The 18,299-nt window shown below is 41.6% G+C and overlaps 1 protein-coding gene across 12 annotated transcripts in view; it reads left to right on the forward strand.

Annotated features, from left to right (window-relative positions):
* CAST (calpastatin) overlaps nt 1-18,299 on the forward strand; it is a 135,613-nt gene that overhangs the window by 71,167 nt on the left and 46,147 nt on the right. For 4 of the 12 annotated variants that reach the window (XM_052643730.1, XM_052643729.1, XM_052643731.1 and 1 more), the window contains 6 exons: nt 6,384-6,443; nt 13,550-13,615; nt 14,339-14,380; nt 15,753-15,809; nt 16,182-16,295; nt 17,726-17,812. In XM_052643730.1, the coding sequence (XP_052499690.1) occupies nt 6,384-6,443; nt 13,550-13,615; nt 14,339-14,380; nt 15,753-15,809; nt 16,182-16,295; nt 17,726-17,812 (426 nt within the window). The remainder of the gene's footprint in view (nt 1-6,383; nt 6,444-13,549; nt 13,616-14,338; nt 14,381-15,752; nt 15,810-16,181; nt 16,296-17,725; nt 17,813-18,299) is intronic. The other 8 variants (XM_052643735.1, XM_052643734.1, XM_052643740.1 and 5 more) reach the window with 3 other exon arrangements.

Consider the following 18,299-nt stretch of genomic DNA (forward strand, 5'->3'; position numbering starts at 1 on the left):
GATTTGAAAAGCCAACTTACTGGAAAAGACCCTGATGCTGGGAAAGATTGAGGGCGAGAGGAGAAGGGGATGGCAGAGGATGAGATGGTTGGATGGCATCACCGACTCAATGGACATGGGTTTGAGCAAGCTCCAGGAGATGGTGAAGGACAGGGAAGCCTGACTTGCTGTGGTTCTTGGGGTCACAAAGAATCAGACATGACAGAACAGCTGAACAACAACAATCCCTATTCTTTTTATTATGGTTTATAACAGGATGTTGAATATAGTTACCGTGCTATACAGAAAAGTGTTAGTCATTCTGTTGTGTCCGACTCTTTGCAAACCCAAGTACTGTAGCCTGTAAGGCTGCTCTGTCTGTGGAATTCTCGAGGCGGGAATATTGGAATGGGTTGTCATTTCCTTCTCCAAGGGATCTTCCCAACCCAGGGATCTAACCTGGGTCTCCTGCATCGCAGGCAGCTTCTTTACCATCTGGGCCACCAGGGAAGGACCTTGTTTATCCATTCTGTATATAATAGTTTGCATCAGACAATCCCATGTCTCTCCCCCTAGGTGGCCACAAGAGTGTTCTCTATGTGAGTCTGTTTCTGTTTCATAGAGGCATTCATTTGTGCCATATTTTAGATTCCACGTATGAGTGATATCATACAGCGTTGGTCTTTCTCTTTCTGACTTACTTCAGTTAGTATGGTAATCTCTGGGTCCATCCATGTTGCTGTAAATGTCATTATTTCATTCTTTTTTATGGCCAAGTAGTATTCCACTCTCCCTATCTATGTATATATACAGATACATGCTGCTGCTGCTGTTAAGTCGCTTCAGTCGTGTCCGACTCTGTGCAACCCCATAGACGGCAGCCCACCTGGAGATGACCTAAATGTCCATCGACACAAGAATGGACAGAGAAGATGTAGGCTCTATGTGTTGTTTCCATGTCTGCCTGTTGTAAATGGTGCTGCTGTGAACGCAGGGGCTCATGTTTCTTTTTGAATTATAATTTAATCCAGATGCATACCCAGAAGTGGGATTGAAGTCAATGTTCTATTAGTATCATTTCTGACCAGGCTGAGGGCTTCCCTGGTGGCTCAGACAGTGAAGCGTCTGCCTGCAATTCGGGAGACCTGGGTTCGATTCCTGGATCGGGAAGATCCTAGAGAAGGAAATGGCAATCCACTGCAGCACTCTTGCCTGGAAAATCCCATGGACAGAGAAGCCTGATAGGCTACAGTCCATGGGGTCGCAAAGAGTCGGACACGACTGAGCGACTTCACGTTCACTTTGACCAGGCTATAACTCTCACAAGGTCAGGGACATGTCTGACAGTTTCTCATCATTTAACATGTACTTACTTAACACAAACTATGTTCTGGATAAATGTTTATGGAGCCAGTGAACTGTGGTAAACTTCGACAGGTTACTTCATCTTTATGAGATACCATTTTCCTCATCTGTGTAAAACCTCCATATTCAAAGTTTTTTTCTAAGGTTCTTCAAAGAATTATGGATTAACTCTTCAAAATTTTTGAATTTTAAGTTATTCACACCTATGATCAGAAAAATTCAAACCATATAGAATATTTAAATTGAAAGTGTATATAATCCCTCAGTAGAGTTAAGAGATAGTAAACGTTTCTTGTCTTACAAATAGAATAAAAATTAAACACACCACACTTAGCCAGAGTTGAACCAGCCCTTAACAGGGTGGGATTGTTTTCATTTCCAGCCCCCGTGAATTGGTTTTCCTCTTTTAGTTTCAAAATATTTAATGCCCTAGAGGTGGGATAAAACTTTAAGGAAGGAATCCATGCTGAAAACAGGTGCGGCCAAGGCTGCAGGTCAGTTCCCATTACAGTCTGCTCCATGCTTATTTATAGGCATTCCACGGAGATTTTACTGTTCTTGGTGAGCCTTTGAAGGTCTTCTCCTTTCTAGGGTTTAAGGATCCCATCCAGGTATTGCTTCATAAACCAGTAAGGCACACTAGAAAACCCAAGGCTATGGAATTGCAAGAATGTTTTAATAAATTTGGATGTTTAGAATAAGTGACTATTCACCTGAAGATCTGCAGCGTAAAAAGCACTTTCTTGTGGAGTGTTTGGTCTTGGGTGGTTTTAGATTGCTGAGAGAAATCATCAAAGGAGTGGGATATAGCTAAGTGGAGCTTGAGTTTGAATAGAAATCTGTACAACCAATTATACCTGTGGGAGGACAGTCATTAACATAGAGATAGTGAAAGTGAAACTGTTAGTTGCTCAGTTGTCTCCGACTCTTTGCAGCCCCATGGACTGTAGCCCACCGGGCCCCTCTGTCCATGGGATTCTCCAAGAAAGAATACTGGAGTTGGTTGCCATTTCCTTTTCCAGGGGCTCTTGCTGATCCAGGGATCAAACCCTCGTCTCCTGCATTGGCAGGCAGATTCTTTACCACTGAGCCACTGGGGAAGCCAAGAGGATATGTTAATTCCCACATATTAAAAAAAATTATCACAGAAGACTAAATATTCACATATTTATTTGCTAGTTTGATGGGGGACAATCTACTTTGGTACATCCTCCAGTTCTTTATCCTGAAGGGAAGGTAAGAGAGACCGTTCGTGCCTGCCACAGTGGCCAGGTATATGTATGTGTGTGTGTGTGTCTGTGTGTGTATGCGTGTGCTTTAGAGTGGGGGTGCCCAATTGGTGCCTAAGGGTGCTCAGGAATAATTAAGTTTATATAACTGTGTTTGAAAAATCAGTATAATAAAGCTTTGGGCTTTGATCTGTCAATTGTGGCAATTTAACTGTAAGCACCACTCTGTTCAACATTAAGTGAGGTCAGTAGGAGAAGTGATCATGTTCATGGGCCATGGGTTACAGTGGGTTCATGCAGTCACCTTGAGAGTGGTGTGGAGCTGGGGACCAGTAGGCATGGTCACATCCTGCCTGGGGACTCAGCCTTGGACATGGCTCCAGGCCAGCCCTCAGGCCCGGGGCTCCGGGTGCTGTTGGTAGAGAACTGGTTGGTAGAAAGACAGCCAGTTATTTAAGAAGGCAACTGCGCCAGATGGAACCCCTGGACTCTAAAACCCACTGGACTCACATGTTAAGGAGGTTTACATGAGCCTGAGTTGAAATTCTCAAAGTTACTAACTGTGTGTTTAATATTAGCCAGTGTAATACAAGTTAAGTACTAGAGTACGTAGTTCTAGTACCGTGCACGTTGCCCTGCTGGGGTGATTAGATTGCAGGGACTGACACCACACCACTAGGAAAGGGGTTTCTTGAATACTTCAGTTACCGTTTATCCCCTTTTGCCCTCCAGGGAGGAGTCTGTTTTGCCCTCCAGTTCTGATCTGCTAATTCGCTTCAGTTGTGTGTGACCCCATAGAAGGCAGCCCACCAGGCTCCCCCATCCCTGGGATTCTCCAGGCAAGAACAGTGGAGTGGGTTGCCATTTCCTTCTCCAATGCGTGAAAGTGAAGTCACTCAGTCATGTCAGACTCTTAGCAACCCATGGACTGCAGCCCACCAGGCTCCTCTGTCCATGGGATTTTCCAGGCAAGAGTACTGGACTGGGGTGCCATTGCCTTCTCTGAGTTCTGATCTATGTGAGTCTATTTCCCAGAGCTGTGCCTACTCTTCTGTCTTGTATAATACCTTAGAAATAATGCCCTGGCAATTTTATGAGCACCTAGAATGTGCCAGGCATTTTACCCACATTATCTCAAATAAATGCAACCCTGCAAAATAGGTCATATAGGCTCCATTTTATATATTTAGAAAAGTTAAGACCCAAAGTCACAGAGCTAGTAATGGTGAAAGCTGACATTTGAGCAAAATTCTGTAAGTTTCCAAGTCAATGTTCCTTCTGAAAATAATACAAACAAAAATTACAATGATATTTTGTTGTTGTTCAGCTGCTCAGTTGTGTCTGACTCTTTGCAGCCCCATGGCCTGCAGCACGCCAGGCCTCCCTGTCCATCACCAGCTCCTGGAGCTTACTCAAACTCATGTCCACTGAGTCAATAATGCCATGCAACCATCTCATCCTCTGTCGTCCCCTTCTCCTCCCGCCCTCAATCTTTCCCAGCATTAGGGTCTCTTCCAGTGAGTCAGCTCTTCGAGTCAGATGGCCAAAGTACTGGAGCTTCATTTTCAGCATCAGTCCTTCCAATGAATATTCAGGACTGATTTCCTTTAGGATGGACTGGTTGGATCTGCTTGCAGTCCAAGGGACTCTCAAGAGTCTTCGCCAACACCACAGTTCAAAAACATCAATTCTTTGGTGCTCAGCTTTCTTTATAGTTCAACTCTCACATCCATACATGACTACTGGAAAAACCATAGCCTTGACTAAATGGACCTTTGTTGGCAAAGTAATATCTCTGCTCTTTAATACACTGTCTAGGTTTGTCAGATTTTCTTCCAAGGAGCAAGTGTCTTTTAATTTCATGCTTACAGTCACCATCCACAGTGATTTTGGAGCCCAAGAAAATAGTCTGTCACTGTTTCCATTGTTTCCCCATCTCTGTGCCATGAAGTGATGGAACTGGATGCCTTGCTCTTAGTTTTTTGAATGTTGAGTTCTAAGCCACTCTCCACTTTCACTTTCATAAAGAGGCTGTTTGGTTCCTCTTTGCTTTCTGCCATAAGGGTGGTGTCATCTGCATATCTGAGGTTATTGAGCACTTAATTACCAGGCAGCAATAGACTTCAGTTCAGTTCAGTCCCTCAGTCGTGTCCGACTCTTTGCTACCCCATGAATCGCAGTACGCCAGGCCTCCCTGTCCATCACCATCTCCCGGAGTTCACTCAAACTCACGTCCATCGAGTCGGTGATGCCATCCAGCCATCTCATCCTCTGTTGTCCCCTTCTCCTCCTGCCACCAATCCCTCCCAGCATCAGAGTCTTTTCCAATGACTCAACTCTTGGCATGAGGTGGCCAAAGTACTGGAGTTTCAGTTTCGGCAGCATTCCTTCCAAAGAACACCCAGGACTGATCTCCTTCAGAATGGACTGGTTGGCTGCAATTTCATGGCTGCAATCACCATCTGCAGTGATTTCGGAGCCCAAAAAAATAAAGTCTGACCCTGTTTCCACTGTTTCCCCATCTATTTCCCATGAAGTGATGGGACCGGATGCCATGATCTTCGTTTTCTGAATGTTTAGCTTTAAGCCAACTTTTTCACTCTCCTCTTTCACTTTCATCAAGAGGCTTTTGAGTTCCTCTTCACTTTCTGCCATAAGGGTGGTGTCATCTGCATATCTGAGGTTACTGATATTTCTCCCAGCAATCTTGATTCCAGCTTGTGCTTCCTCCAGCCCCGCGTTTCTCATGATGTACTCTGCATATAAGTTAAATAAGCAGGGTGACAATATACAGCCCTGAAGTACTCCTTTTCCTATTTGCAACCAGTCTGTTGTTCCATGTCCAGTTCTAACTGTTGCTCCCTGACCTGCATATACGTTTCTCAAGAGGCAGGTCTGGTGGTTTGGTATTCCCATCTCTTGAAGAGTTTTCCACAGTTTATTGTGATCCACACAGTCAAAGGTTTCGGCGTAGTCAATGAAGCAGAGATAGATGTTTTTCTGGAATTCTCTTGCTTTTTCCATGATCCAGTGGATGTTGGCAATTTGATCTCTGGTTCCTCTGCCTTTTCTAAAGCGAACTTGAACATCTGGAAATTCACGGTTCATGTATTGCTGAAGCCTTGCTTGGAGAATTTTGAGCATTACTTTACTAGCGTGTGAAATGAGTGCAATTGTGCGGTAGTTTGAGCATTCTTTGGCATTGCCTTTCTTTGGGATTGGAATGAAAACTGACCTTTTCCAGTCCTGTGGCAACTGCTGAGTTTTCCAAATGTGCTGGCATATTGAGTGCAGCACTTTCACAGCATCATCTTTCAAGATTTGAAAGAGCTCAACTGGAATTCCATCACCTCCACTAGCTTTGTTCTTAGTGATGCTTTCTAAGGCCCCCTTGACTTCATATTCCAGGATGTCTGGCTCTAGATGAGTGATCACAGCATTGTGATTATCTTGGTCATGAAGATCTCTAGGTGAGATAAAACCAAGGTAAAGAGTTAAAAGTAAGTATGCTTTAAAGGGACTTCCACCATGACTCATTCAGTAAAGAATCCGCCTGCAATGCAAGAGACCTGGGTTCCAACCCTGGGTCGGGAAGATCCCCTAGAGAAGGGAATGGCAACTTACTCCAGTATTCTTGCCTGGAGAATTCCATTGACAGAGAAACCCGGCAGGCTACACTTCATGAGGTTGCAAAGAGTCGGCCACGATTGCGTGACTAACACTACTACCCTGCTATGGTTAAAAGGAGCTGGAGGACAAAGCCGGTTGAGGGTTAGCTAGAATCAAACTTCCTGTTTCTTTTCTTTCTAGGTAACTACTTCCTCTGCTTCAGCCAGCAAGTCTTCCAGTATGAATCCCACAGAAGCCAAGGTATGGAGAGTCTTCAAGGGTCAACTTGGGTGAATGCCCTTCATTTTGTAAAGCAAAATGAATAGAGACTTTGACAGATAGCTTGTGTGTCCTAGGAGACCTACACTATGGAAGTAAATATTTTCTTCTTAATTAATGAGGGTCTTTGAAAACTCAGCTTTCCTTTCAGTATTTCCTTCAAACACTATCTATATACTTATACATCATTTTAGAATATCTAGAAAAGTGTAGTCAGTGAGAGTTCTTTTGGTTCTAGCCTTGAGTTTTTTTAATTGTAAGATAATTTCTCTAAGTATATTTATCAGGATATAGATAGAAATATAAATTCTTAGTGTCTTACTAAAATGGTTTTATTATCCTAACCATTTAAAACGAAATCCAAGAATGAGAAAGTTTACACTAAATGAACATAGAAAGAAGTGACACAGAATTCAGGTGCTTTCTGAAGTTTTTTTTCTGACATTTGAGTCATGTGGGTCACCATCTTATTGATAAACCGTTGTTGAGCTCTTGGGGTGTATTCTGATAATTTCTTGGAATTTCAGAATTAAAAATAAAAGAATGGCCTACGGTGGGATTGCCACATAGAATAATAAGCCTATTTCTAAAGAGTTGGCTGAGCGACCGAAACCCTCTCACCTACTTACTATGACTTGAACTGAGTTTCTCGGGAATGTTCTAGGATGGAAGATTAAAGAGGAAGCATTTTTCAAGATGCTCTCAACTAATTCTTATGAGCTAATATTCTTCAGTGCCTTTAAGAGCTACCCCAGCTCCATTATTATCAAATTGCCCTTGTTTAAAATTACCAACATATTTTTGCTTTGTGTTTTTCTTGTTACTTTACTGTCCCAAGTAGAATCCTATGCCATAATTTAATACTGGCACCATAATTTAGTACTATTTAGTAATCCTGTGGCATTACTTGAACTGTATTTAAAGGAGATTGCAAATATCTTGAAACACACTGTCAAACTCTAAGCCCTTATCCAGTGTCATTTAGCACTCATTTTTAGTTTTAAATGTAAAGTTATGTTTTTATTTAGTAATTAATTTCTTAATTTTTTCAAAATATGTGTTATCTGATTCGTGATTAACCACCTATTAGGTGTCACTACTTATCTATACCAAAGTGAAGTCTCTCGGTCGTGTCCGACTCTTTGCGAACCCATGGACTGTAGCCTACCAGGCTTCTCAGTCCATGGGATTTTCCAGGCAAGAGTACTGGAGTGGGTTGTCATTCCCTTCTCCAGGGGATCTTCCTGACGCAGGGATTGAACCCGGGTCTCCTGCAGTGTAGGCAGACGCTTTACCCTCTGAGCCACCAGGGAAGCCCAAAGCACTATACCAAGCTTAACCTTAAAATTTATACCAAGCTTAACTTGAGAAATCTGTATGCAGGTCAGGAAGCATCAGTTAGAACTGGACATGGAACAACAGACTGGTTCCAAATAGGAAAAGGAGTACGTCAAGGCTGTATATTGTCACCCTGCTTATTTAACTTCTATGCAGAGAACATCTTGAGAAACGTTGGACTGGAAGAAGCACAAGCTGGAATCAAGATTGCCAGGAGAAATATCAATAACTTCAGATATGCAGATGACACCACCCTTATGGCAGAAAGTGAAGAGGAACTAAAAAGCCTCTTGATGAAAGTGAAAGAGGAGAGTGAAAAAGTTGGCTTAAAGCTCAACATTCAGAAAACGAAGATCATGGCATCCGGCCCCATCACTTCATGGCAAATAGATGGGGAAACAGTGGAAACAGTGTCAAAATTTTTTTGGGTGGGGCTCCAAAATCACTGCAGATGGTGACTGCAGCCATGAAATTAAAAGACGCTTACTCCTTAGAAGAAAAGTTATGACCAACCTAGATAGTATAATCAAAAGCAGAGACATTACTTTGCCAACAAAGGTCTGTCTAGTCAAGGCTATGGTTTTTCCAGTAGTCATGTATGGATGTGAGAGTTGGACTGTGAAGAAAGCTGAGCGCCGAAGAATTGATGCTTTTGAGCTGTGGTGTTGAAGACTCTTGAGAGTCCCTTGGACTGCAAGGAGATTCAACCAGTCCATTCTGAAGGAGATCAGCCCTGGGATTTCTTTGGAGGGAATGATGCTGAAGCTGAAACTCCAGTACTTTGGCCACCTCATGTGAAGAGTTGACTCTTTGGAAAAGACTGTGATGCTGGGAGGGATTGGGGGCAGGAGGAGAAGGGGACGACAGAGGATGAGATGGCTGGATGGCATCACTGACTTGATGGATGCGAGTCTGAGTGAACTCTGGGAGTTGGTGATGGACAGGGAGGCCTGGCATGCTACAATTCATGGGGTCGCAAAGAGTCGGACACGACTGAGCGACTGAACTGAACTAATCTTAAAAAGTACCAGAAAATCTGATCTTTAAAATGGTCTTAAGACTATAGAAACAATATTTAGCTCCTGCCCCCAAAAATTCTCATTGAACTTAGAGTCCATGGAAATTAAAGTAAGGAGATAAAAAGGAGAGCCAGAAATACGGGATTTCCTTTTTTTTATTTTTTTGGTTCACGTTTGACACAACGCCTCATTATAATTCATCCCTGCTGACTCTCAGCTTAAGGGCCGATGCTTATTTCAAGTGTGTCCTGTTTTCCAGAGTAAATGTCAGCAAATGCTTCAGCCATTGCTGAGCGTGAATCATGAGACTTCTTGGCACTCCTGCAGACGTGGACTGAGGGAAGCGAGGGAGGAACAAGACTAGGATGCCCAGTGGGTGACTCAGAAGCGGTCTTGGCCTTAATTTTCTGTCCTTGGTGGATTTCAGTCACACTGTTCTCATCAATCATCTTATCTTCATGTGCTTCTTTAATTTTTTTTTAATTTTAATTACTTTTCGTTTGTATTTTATATTGTAGTAGGCTTCCCAGGTGACTCAGTGGTAAAGAATCTGCCTGCCAATGCAGGAGCTGTAGGCTTGATCCCTGGGTCAGGAAGATGCCCTGGAGGAGGAAATGGCAACCCATGCCAGTATTCTTGCCTGGATAGTCTCATAAGGAGGGATGATCCTGTAGAGGAGCCTGGCGGGCTGCAGTCCATGGGGTCGCAAAGAGTCAGACACGACTGAGCAACCGAGCGCCCACACCCACAGTTGATTGACAGTGTTGTGTTAGTTTGTGTAGTTTGTGGTGCGCGTGCTTTTTCCATTTACTGCAGAATAGTGAGTAGCAGAGTTCCCTGTACTATACAGAAGATCCCTGTTGGTTATCTATTTTAAATACTAGTGTGTACAATCCCAAACTCCCAGTTTATCCCCCCTCCTTTCCCCTTTAATATCCAAAAGCTTCTTTTCTGTTTCTGTTTTGTAAATAAGTTCTTTTGTACCATTTTTTTAAGATTCCCCTTGTAAGAGATACCATGATATTTGTCTTTCCATGTCTGAATTAGTTCACTTAGCCCAATAATCTCCAGGTCTATCCATGCTGCCATAAATGGCATTGTTTCACTCTTTTTAATGGCTGAGTAATATCCATATAGATATATATATGTTTTTGTAATCCATTCATCTGTTGAAAGACATACAGGTTGCTTCCATGTGTTGGCTATTGTAAACAGTGCTTCAGTGAACACTGGAATACACGTATCCTTCTGAACAATGGTTTTCTCTGGACCTGTCCCCAGGAGTGGGATTACTTGATCTTATGGTAGTCCTTCGTTTAGTTTTCTAAGGAACCTCCATACCGTTCTCCATCATGGCTGTGCCAATTTAACATTCCCACCAACAGTATGGGAGGGTTCCCTTTCTCACACCCTCTCTAGCGTTTATTGTTTGTAGACTTTTTGATGATGGCCATTCTGACTGGTGTTAGGTGATATCTCATTTTAGTTTTCATTTGCATTTCTCTAATAATTGGTGATGTTGCACATCTTTTGATGTTCCTCTTGGCCCATTTGTGTGACTTCTTTAGAGAAATGGCTATTTAGGTCTACCCATTTTATAACATTTTTTTTTTTTAATATTGAGTTGCATGAGCTGTTTGTAAATTTTGAATATTAATCCCTTGTCAGTCACATCATTAGCAAACATTTTCTCCCTTTCTGTAGGTTGTCTTTTCATTTTGTTTGTGGTTTTCTTTAATGTGAGAAAGCTTTTAATTAAGCTCCATTTGTTTATTTTCATTTTTACTCCCATTATTCTGGGAGATGGCTCCAAAAATATATTGCTGTGATTTGTGTCAAAATGTGTTCTGCCTATGTTTTCCTCTGAGAGTTTTATACAAGTATCTGGTCTTGTATTTGGGTCTTCAGCCCATTTTGAATTAATTTTGTGTATGATGTTACAGAATTTTCTAGCTTAATTCTTTTACATGTAGCTGTCCAATTTTCCTGGTACCACTTTTTGAGGAAACTATCTTTTCTCCATGGTATAGTCTTGCCTCCTTTGTTGAGATTAATTGACCATAGGTAAATGAGTTTATTTCCAGAATTTCTATCCTATTCTGTTGATTTGTATTTCTTTTTTTATATATTTCTGTTATAGTTATTTGATGACTGTAGCTTTGTAGTATAGACTGAAGTCCAAAGGCCCGATTCCTCTAGCTCCATTTTTTTTTCAAGATTGCTTTGGCTGTGTGGGGTCTTTTGTTTCTCCATACAGGTTTTAAAATTTTTTGTTCTAGGTCTGTGAAAAATGCCATTATTTTGTAGAGACGGCATTGAGTCTGTAGATGGCCTAGGGTAGTATAGTCATTTTGACAATATTGATTCTTGGAATCCAAGAATATGGTGTATCTTCCCATTTGTTTATGTCATCTTCAGTTTCTTTCATCAGTGTCTTACAGCTTTCGGAGTGCAGGTCTTTTGCCTCGTGAGGTAGGTTTATTCCTAGGTATTTTATTCTTTTTGATGCGATGGTAAATGGGATTGTTTGCTCAGTTTCTCCTGATCTTTTATTGTTGATGTCTTGAAATGCAACAGTTTTCTCTGTGCTGATTTTGTATCCTGCAACTTTACCAGATTCGTTGCTGAGCTCTAATAGTTTTCTGGACTCATCTTTTGGGTTTTCTACATATAGTATCGTGTCATCTGCAAACAAGGGCATTTTTGGGTCTTCTTTTCCAATTTGTATTCTTTTTATTTCTTTCTCTTCTCCTATTGCCATGTCTTAGACTTCCAAAACTATGTTTAATAAAAGTGGAAAGAGTGGACATCTTTGTAGTGTTCCTCATATTAGAGGAATTGCTCTCAGCCCTTCACTGTTGAGTGTGTTGTTAGCTGTAGGTTTGTCATATATGGCCTTTATTATTTGGGGGTATGTTCTCTCCATGCCCACTTTGCTGTTTTTCCCTTGATGCTTTCAATATTTTCTCCTTGTCTTTAATTTTTGCCAATTTGATTGCAATATATGTTTAGTTTTTTGTGGCTGCTGTTGTTTGATTTTTGTTGCTGGCTGTTCAGTGTTTGTGATTTTAGTGTGTCCGTGAGAGCTCATGTCCTCCCACTCCATGTCTTGTCCCCACCTCCCTTCATATACTTCTGATATTTGGCTTATAACATTTATACTAGCCTCCTCTTGGGGATTTTTGCAAATTGTATGAGCATATTTCTCTAAATATTTTGAGCTTTTAGAGAAAAGGTGTTAATGCAAGGTAAAGCCTGTATGAGATCTTTGTCATGTTTGGCACCTTTAAAATGAAAGTCAGTCTAGCTGTACGCAGTATGTCTGGGTCTCAGTTCTCTCTCATGTCCCTCACACTTGTCAGGCACCCTGCTGTGTGTAGGGTGAAAGGTCAGATCATTGTTAATCAGGGGAGATCCCTTAGAGATTCTGTAGAGTGGACACTGGAGCCTGATGGCTTGGCTTTTATTCCTGGTTCCATGCTGGCTATGATATTGGAAAACTCCTCCTAACTTGATTTTAAACTTAATTAAACTTAATTTTTATTTTATGTTTGCACATAGTTGATTGACAGTGTTGTGTTAGTTTCAGGTGTACAGCAAAGTGATATTTCATGTCATGAGATGGGGATGATGGTGGTGATGATAATAATGATACTCACCATACCTTTCTTATAGGAATATTGTGAGGACTCAGAGAGTTTAGAACAGTCCCTTGTACTGAGGGGCTATCAATAAACGTTAGTTATTATTGTCATCGTTATTATGTTCATCAGCCTCACCGCCACCAAAAATAAACTTAAGAGATGTGTTAGTGATTACTGATTCAAATGTATATTTCATTAGAAGCTGCTTGATTCTGTGATTATACATTCTTTCTTGTGATTATACATTCTTAATTGTATTGTAGAGTTCTTCCATGCAAAATATTGCCATAATGCCAGATTAGAAATTAGAAGCTGTTGATAGACTCAAACCACTACAATACCAGCTGGCTTATTTTCCTTGTTAATCATTTAATAGATTACATTTGCATAAACTAAAAAAAGCAGTGTTGCAAGTATAGAAACTCATTCACAAGGATCCAGTTTGAAAAGAACCAAAATTTTAAAAACATTTCTTTGTTCATGAACTGTGTTTCCTTCCCAAAGCAATGTGTGCTGGCATAAAAGGGCTCGTTACATGAGGAGCACATGTACCTTCATTACTGAAGCGTAAGACCTGATAAATTAAGAGGAGTTTTAATCACTGTCTTCAGATAAGATAGTAAAATATAGAAGTCTGTGCTGATACCACCAAGCACATAAAGAGGAAGGAATAGCAGGAAGCATCGGGCTTCATTTTTAATCTCTTCTTTTTGAGAAGTTCATAAACTGTTTCATCAAGTTTTATTCTTGTTTTCATTTCCTCCCTATATGGAGAAGGGATGTGTGCGCTTAAGGAATTGTCTTTTTTGACACAGGTAACTTTTGGTTGGGTGAAATTGTCCAATACTCCACTAAAGAACCTGAATCATAGCCAGCTCTTCAGAAGCGTTCCTCAAACTTGAGATTTGATCACTAGATTTTTATTGTGCAACAAAGAATCTATGCGCTGTTTGATCAAACCGTTGTAATATTGTGCAGACAGCATTTCAGAAAACTTTTGATAAAACCTTTAGCTCTGTTAATTCGTGTTGCTTACCTGACTGTCAGAGAAAATAAAGTCACACTTGGGGCTGTGCTCTTATATTAGGCTATTCCAGGCAGCAAACAGCTGGAAGGACCGCATTCTCCTAACAAGAAAAGACACAAAAAACAGGTGATGTGGTTCATTGTACCAGGGGACACGTATGTTTACTAATGGTCACTGCAGCTGCTTAGCATGAGCTAATAATCTCAGTTCACCATCTTCTGTAACGCTTTGGCCCATCACAGACTTCTAGTAGGCTTAGTTTGCCCATCACTCACATTCTGGCCCTAAAAATAAACTTCACTGCTTCCAATGTTCTCAACACTGTCAGCATCCCATTCTTGTACCTCATCAGCTGAAACCTGTGCTGAATATTCCACTCATAAAGAGGTCAGTCATGTTAGTGGCTTTGAGGGATGAGGGTTTTTATTTTTGTTAATGTGTGAGCTACAGTGTTCATGATAACAAATCTCTACGTATCTGTAATACACGCAGAAGTAAGATGCAGATTGCCATCTCAGTCGTAAGAGCAGACGTGCTTCAGTATTTATCTAAAGAGTTACAATTCCGGGAATTCCCTGGCAGTCCAGTGGTTAGGACTTTCTGCTTCCCCTGGAGGGGACACAGATTTGACTCCTGGTTGGGGAACCGGGATCCCACAAGCCATGTGGCATGACCACATAAATAGCAGTTACAGTTCCAAGAAAAGCATAATAATCTTACCTCACAACACTTACATTTATAAATACATAAAACTTATCTTTTAGGTCCCTTAGTTGAAGAAAATATATGATAAACTTTATAAACTCTGTTTATTTTTCCTTCCCTTCTTTTTCTTTCTTTTGCATTTAGGCTGTAAAAACAGAACCTGAGAAGAAGCCACAATCATCTAAGGTAAATGATTTAAGTCAACTAATGAATTATTGGAATTCTTTGAAATAATAATGAATAGCCAATTTTCTACATTGGTTGCTGAATGGTAAAAAAAAAAAAAAAATTGTCAGCTAACTAATTTTGGATTACCCTTTTGAATATGATTATGTAGAGTGGATATAAAATAATTATAATGTTAACTATATATATATTAAGATGAATAATATTTTATAAATGAAAACAGTTTACTTCAGAAAGCATTTTGTTCAAATCTAGGTCTTCGTTCTAGCTGAAATAATTAAAAAACAGGAGCAAAGGACAAGAGACAAAGGGTGATGAGTATCTGATTAATGATGAGACATGGAGAATAAAGGTGTCTATTGAACCCAGCACCTAGATAACTTGAAGATGACAGCCTCTCCTCAGAGGCCCTGAGTTTACCGTGGTGGTCTCACCTCCGTTGGTGGACTAGTTATTGGTTGTTTAGGATACAGCTCTCACTTGCCCTTGGGAACAGCCTCCCTTTCTTTCCTGATGCATGGCTGTCTAGACTGAAAGCCGATTCCCGTCTGTGTGGAGACGGACCCCGGAATGTCTGCAGGTGGGGCAAGCGTCTCTCTTCCGTAAGGGGCTGTGCGTTACTTCTGTCAAGCACACTTGAGCAGTTACTCAGATACAATCGCAAGGTTTCCTGTCGGAAAGCACAAACGCGGTTTGGGCTGGAGTACTTTAAGTGCAGGCAGGGGTGGGGGGCCAGGGTCATCTGGGTAAAAGATAAAGCTTATGTGATTCTGTGTAAGACCTCTTGGTGGCCCCTGTAGACGTATAATTCAGCAGCTGGTGGAAGTTGTCTTCTATTCCAAATTTAAATGTTTTTGGTTACCCAGCCTCGAGAGAATTGGGTTTCTGGTGATACCTGTCTTCTCTACTTGTAACACAGAAAAGATCGTGTAAATCATTTAACTGAAAAAAATACAGTGTTCGTGTCCTATGAAGGAGGTTTTTTTAAAAATTAATTTAATTTCTAGAGTAGGATCCCCCTATAAACAAACTCAGTGTTCACAGTGATCTTTTTGATGTTTCTGTGGATGGACTTGCAGTTACCAAATGATCTACATGAATTGTGATAAACAGCCTATAATTTAGATACATACCTATGTAAAAAGTCATTCCAGATGAAATACTACAGTTTCCATTATTTTTTAAATAATTATCATTTTCAGACTGTTGGTAGGACTATTATCAACCAGACATCAACAGCCGCTTCTCTCACTGGGCCTTTCCCAAGAGAGGCAGAATGGTCTAATTGGGATCTTTGTTTCTGAGCTTATTTGCAAAATACAAAAACAATGGCCTAGAATGTAATTGCAATTTTATCTTTTGAAATTGACAGCCATCTGTGGTTCATGAGAAAAAAACCCAAGAAGTAAAGCCAAAGGAACACACAGAGGTAAATGATCATAAGATGAAGCTTTTTTTTTTCCTTATTTTTATGAAGGATAAAATTCTGAACTCTCATCTTTCAACACTTAAGTCCTACCTAGAATGGCAGTTATTTGTTTTTCTGTTAAAATGGCACCTCTGTGTGGCATCAGCAGGCATTGCAGTTTGCTTGTGTGATTCTTGCTGAATTTGGGAGAAAAGGAATGGCATTGTTTCAAATTTTGTACCCAAAGTGAAATTTGTCACACGTGTATCATACTAATTTAAATTCTCACAATTGACTACATAAAACACAACTGTTATAAATTGCTTTCTCCTCAGAGAAAAGTAGCAATATGTGACATATTGTTAACCCTGTGGGGGGTGTGTTTGTTTTCAGCCAAAAAGCCTACCCAAGCACCCCTCAGATACAAGAAGCAAGCATGCTCCTAAGGAAAAAGCTGTTTCCAAATCAAGCGAGCAGCCACCATCAGAGAAATCAACAAAACCAAAGGTTAGTAAAGCAGACAGATAGATGAAAGAAAGAAAGTGAAGTCTCTCAATCGTGTCCAACTCTTTGAGACCCCATGGTTCTCCCAGGAACCTACCAAGTTCCTCTGTCCATGGAATTTTCCAGGCAAGAGTGCAGGAGTGGGTTGCCATTTCCTTCTCCAGGGGATCCCGACCCAGGGATTGAACCCAGGTCTCCTGCATTGTAGGCAGATGCTTTACCAGGTGGATAGATGAGGAAACACTAATGTCAGCTAGGGGATAAGATACAGATCCTCTGCCTACACTGATGTGTGCAGGTGACTCTTCAGAGCTATGCCAAATGTATCTGGTATAGTCAAGATTTGGTGTTATCCCTTTCCTGGTGTTGCAGATAGCCTTGAGGGGACCTGGGACTATGTAAGGCCTGAGGAGGGCATCAGATGGGTCTGGGGGATGTTCCATCACACCCTGCCACTGCCCAGCAGTGCCCAGTTGTGACCTTGAGGGAGCAGGCTCTGGTGTCTTACAGAGAAGAAGCTGGGAGTTGAGGCTGCCTCCTGCACCCCTCTCCTCATGGTGGTTTAGTTGCCAAGTTGTGTCTGATGCTTGCAACCCCATGGACTGTAGCCCACCAGGTTCCTCTGTCGGGATTCTCCAGGCCAGAATACTGGAGTGGGTCACCATTTCCTTCTCTAGGGGATCTTCCCAACCCAGGGATCGAACCCGGGTCTCCCGCATTGCGGGCAGATGATTTACCGACTGAGCTATGAGGGAAGCCCTCTCCTTATGGGCTGTGGGAATTCAGATGCCCTGCGTGATCTGCTCCTTACCTGGAGGTCTTAGAATTTTGTGGCTCTTACTAGAGACATCAACTTACAGAGCCAAAAAAATTAGAAAAATATTCTGTATTTCCAGAAGTAACAATAGTCATATATAAGAAGAATAAGCATCTGTGAGAAGAACTTTTTCATTATGAGCTCTTGGAAGACCATATATCTCGTACACAACAATATACCTTGTATCAGGATTGCTGTGTGGCCCACCAGCTGCAGCCACTTGTGTGTTCTATTTGGCTTACCGTAATCAAAATGAATTTCAATTAGCTGCCAACAGTCACAGTCAGAATAGTTCACATAAAATGCCAATGTCTAGCTTCTCTTGAAGAACTGGAATCGCTGGCAGCAGTGGGCCCCCATGGCAACACTTGACTGGCATCCTTGCAGCCTGGTGTGAGCCTCCCCGGCCCACTTCACCTGTGTGTTTTACCCACCTGGCCTCTGTAAGCTCTGGAGTCCAGCTCTGTGTCCCCCACATTGCATCATGTCCAGCAGAAGCTAGTGACCATTTCTCTACAAGATGTCCACGAGGGGAAAGGGGCTCCCTGGTAACATTTGAAATGTATGATCTTGAAAACGGTCATTCAAAGTTAACTTAGTTCTGTTGCTCTTTTAGACCAAGTCACAGGACGAGATTTCCGGTGGTGGAAAGAGCGCTGTTCCTGCTGTTGCCGCTGCAGCATCTGCCGAACCAGCTGACAAGGTGAGCACACGTGAAGGATACGGCGTGTGCATGGGCCCTGACGCTTGTCAGGTCTGTTTATGAGAAACATATGCTCAGCGAAGACCTGTTCTTCCCGGGTTGGCCTCTGTTTAACCATTCAGTGTTCCAGCGCTGTCATACCCAAATAACCCGTCATTCGGTAAAACTGAACACGTCCTATGTGACATTTGATGAAGAGGAGCATGCGTCTAAAGAATAAAGAAGAGAGCAAGACACCAAAAATGAATTTTAAATTCCTGTATTGAATACAGTTACCGAGCACCTGCCATATGTAAGGCCTCGTGTCAATACCAAGAAAATTAAAATGCAGCTGGACTCAGACCCTGCCAGCAGGATTTATAGGTTTGGAATGAAGCACTTAAAACTGCTGTGAGCATTTGAATTAGCATTACTCTCAACATTTCATATGAACACTACCCTCTTGAAGCAAGTAAATCATGTGTGGTCACGGCACCTACGTGAATTG

The sequence above is a fragment of the Budorcas taxicolor genome, chromosome 7 (genome assembly GCF_023091745.1).
Source record: "Budorcas taxicolor isolate Tak-1 chromosome 7, Takin1.1, whole genome shotgun sequence".
In the NCBI taxonomy this organism is placed as follows: domain Eukaryota; kingdom Metazoa; phylum Chordata; class Mammalia; order Artiodactyla; family Bovidae; genus Budorcas; species Budorcas taxicolor.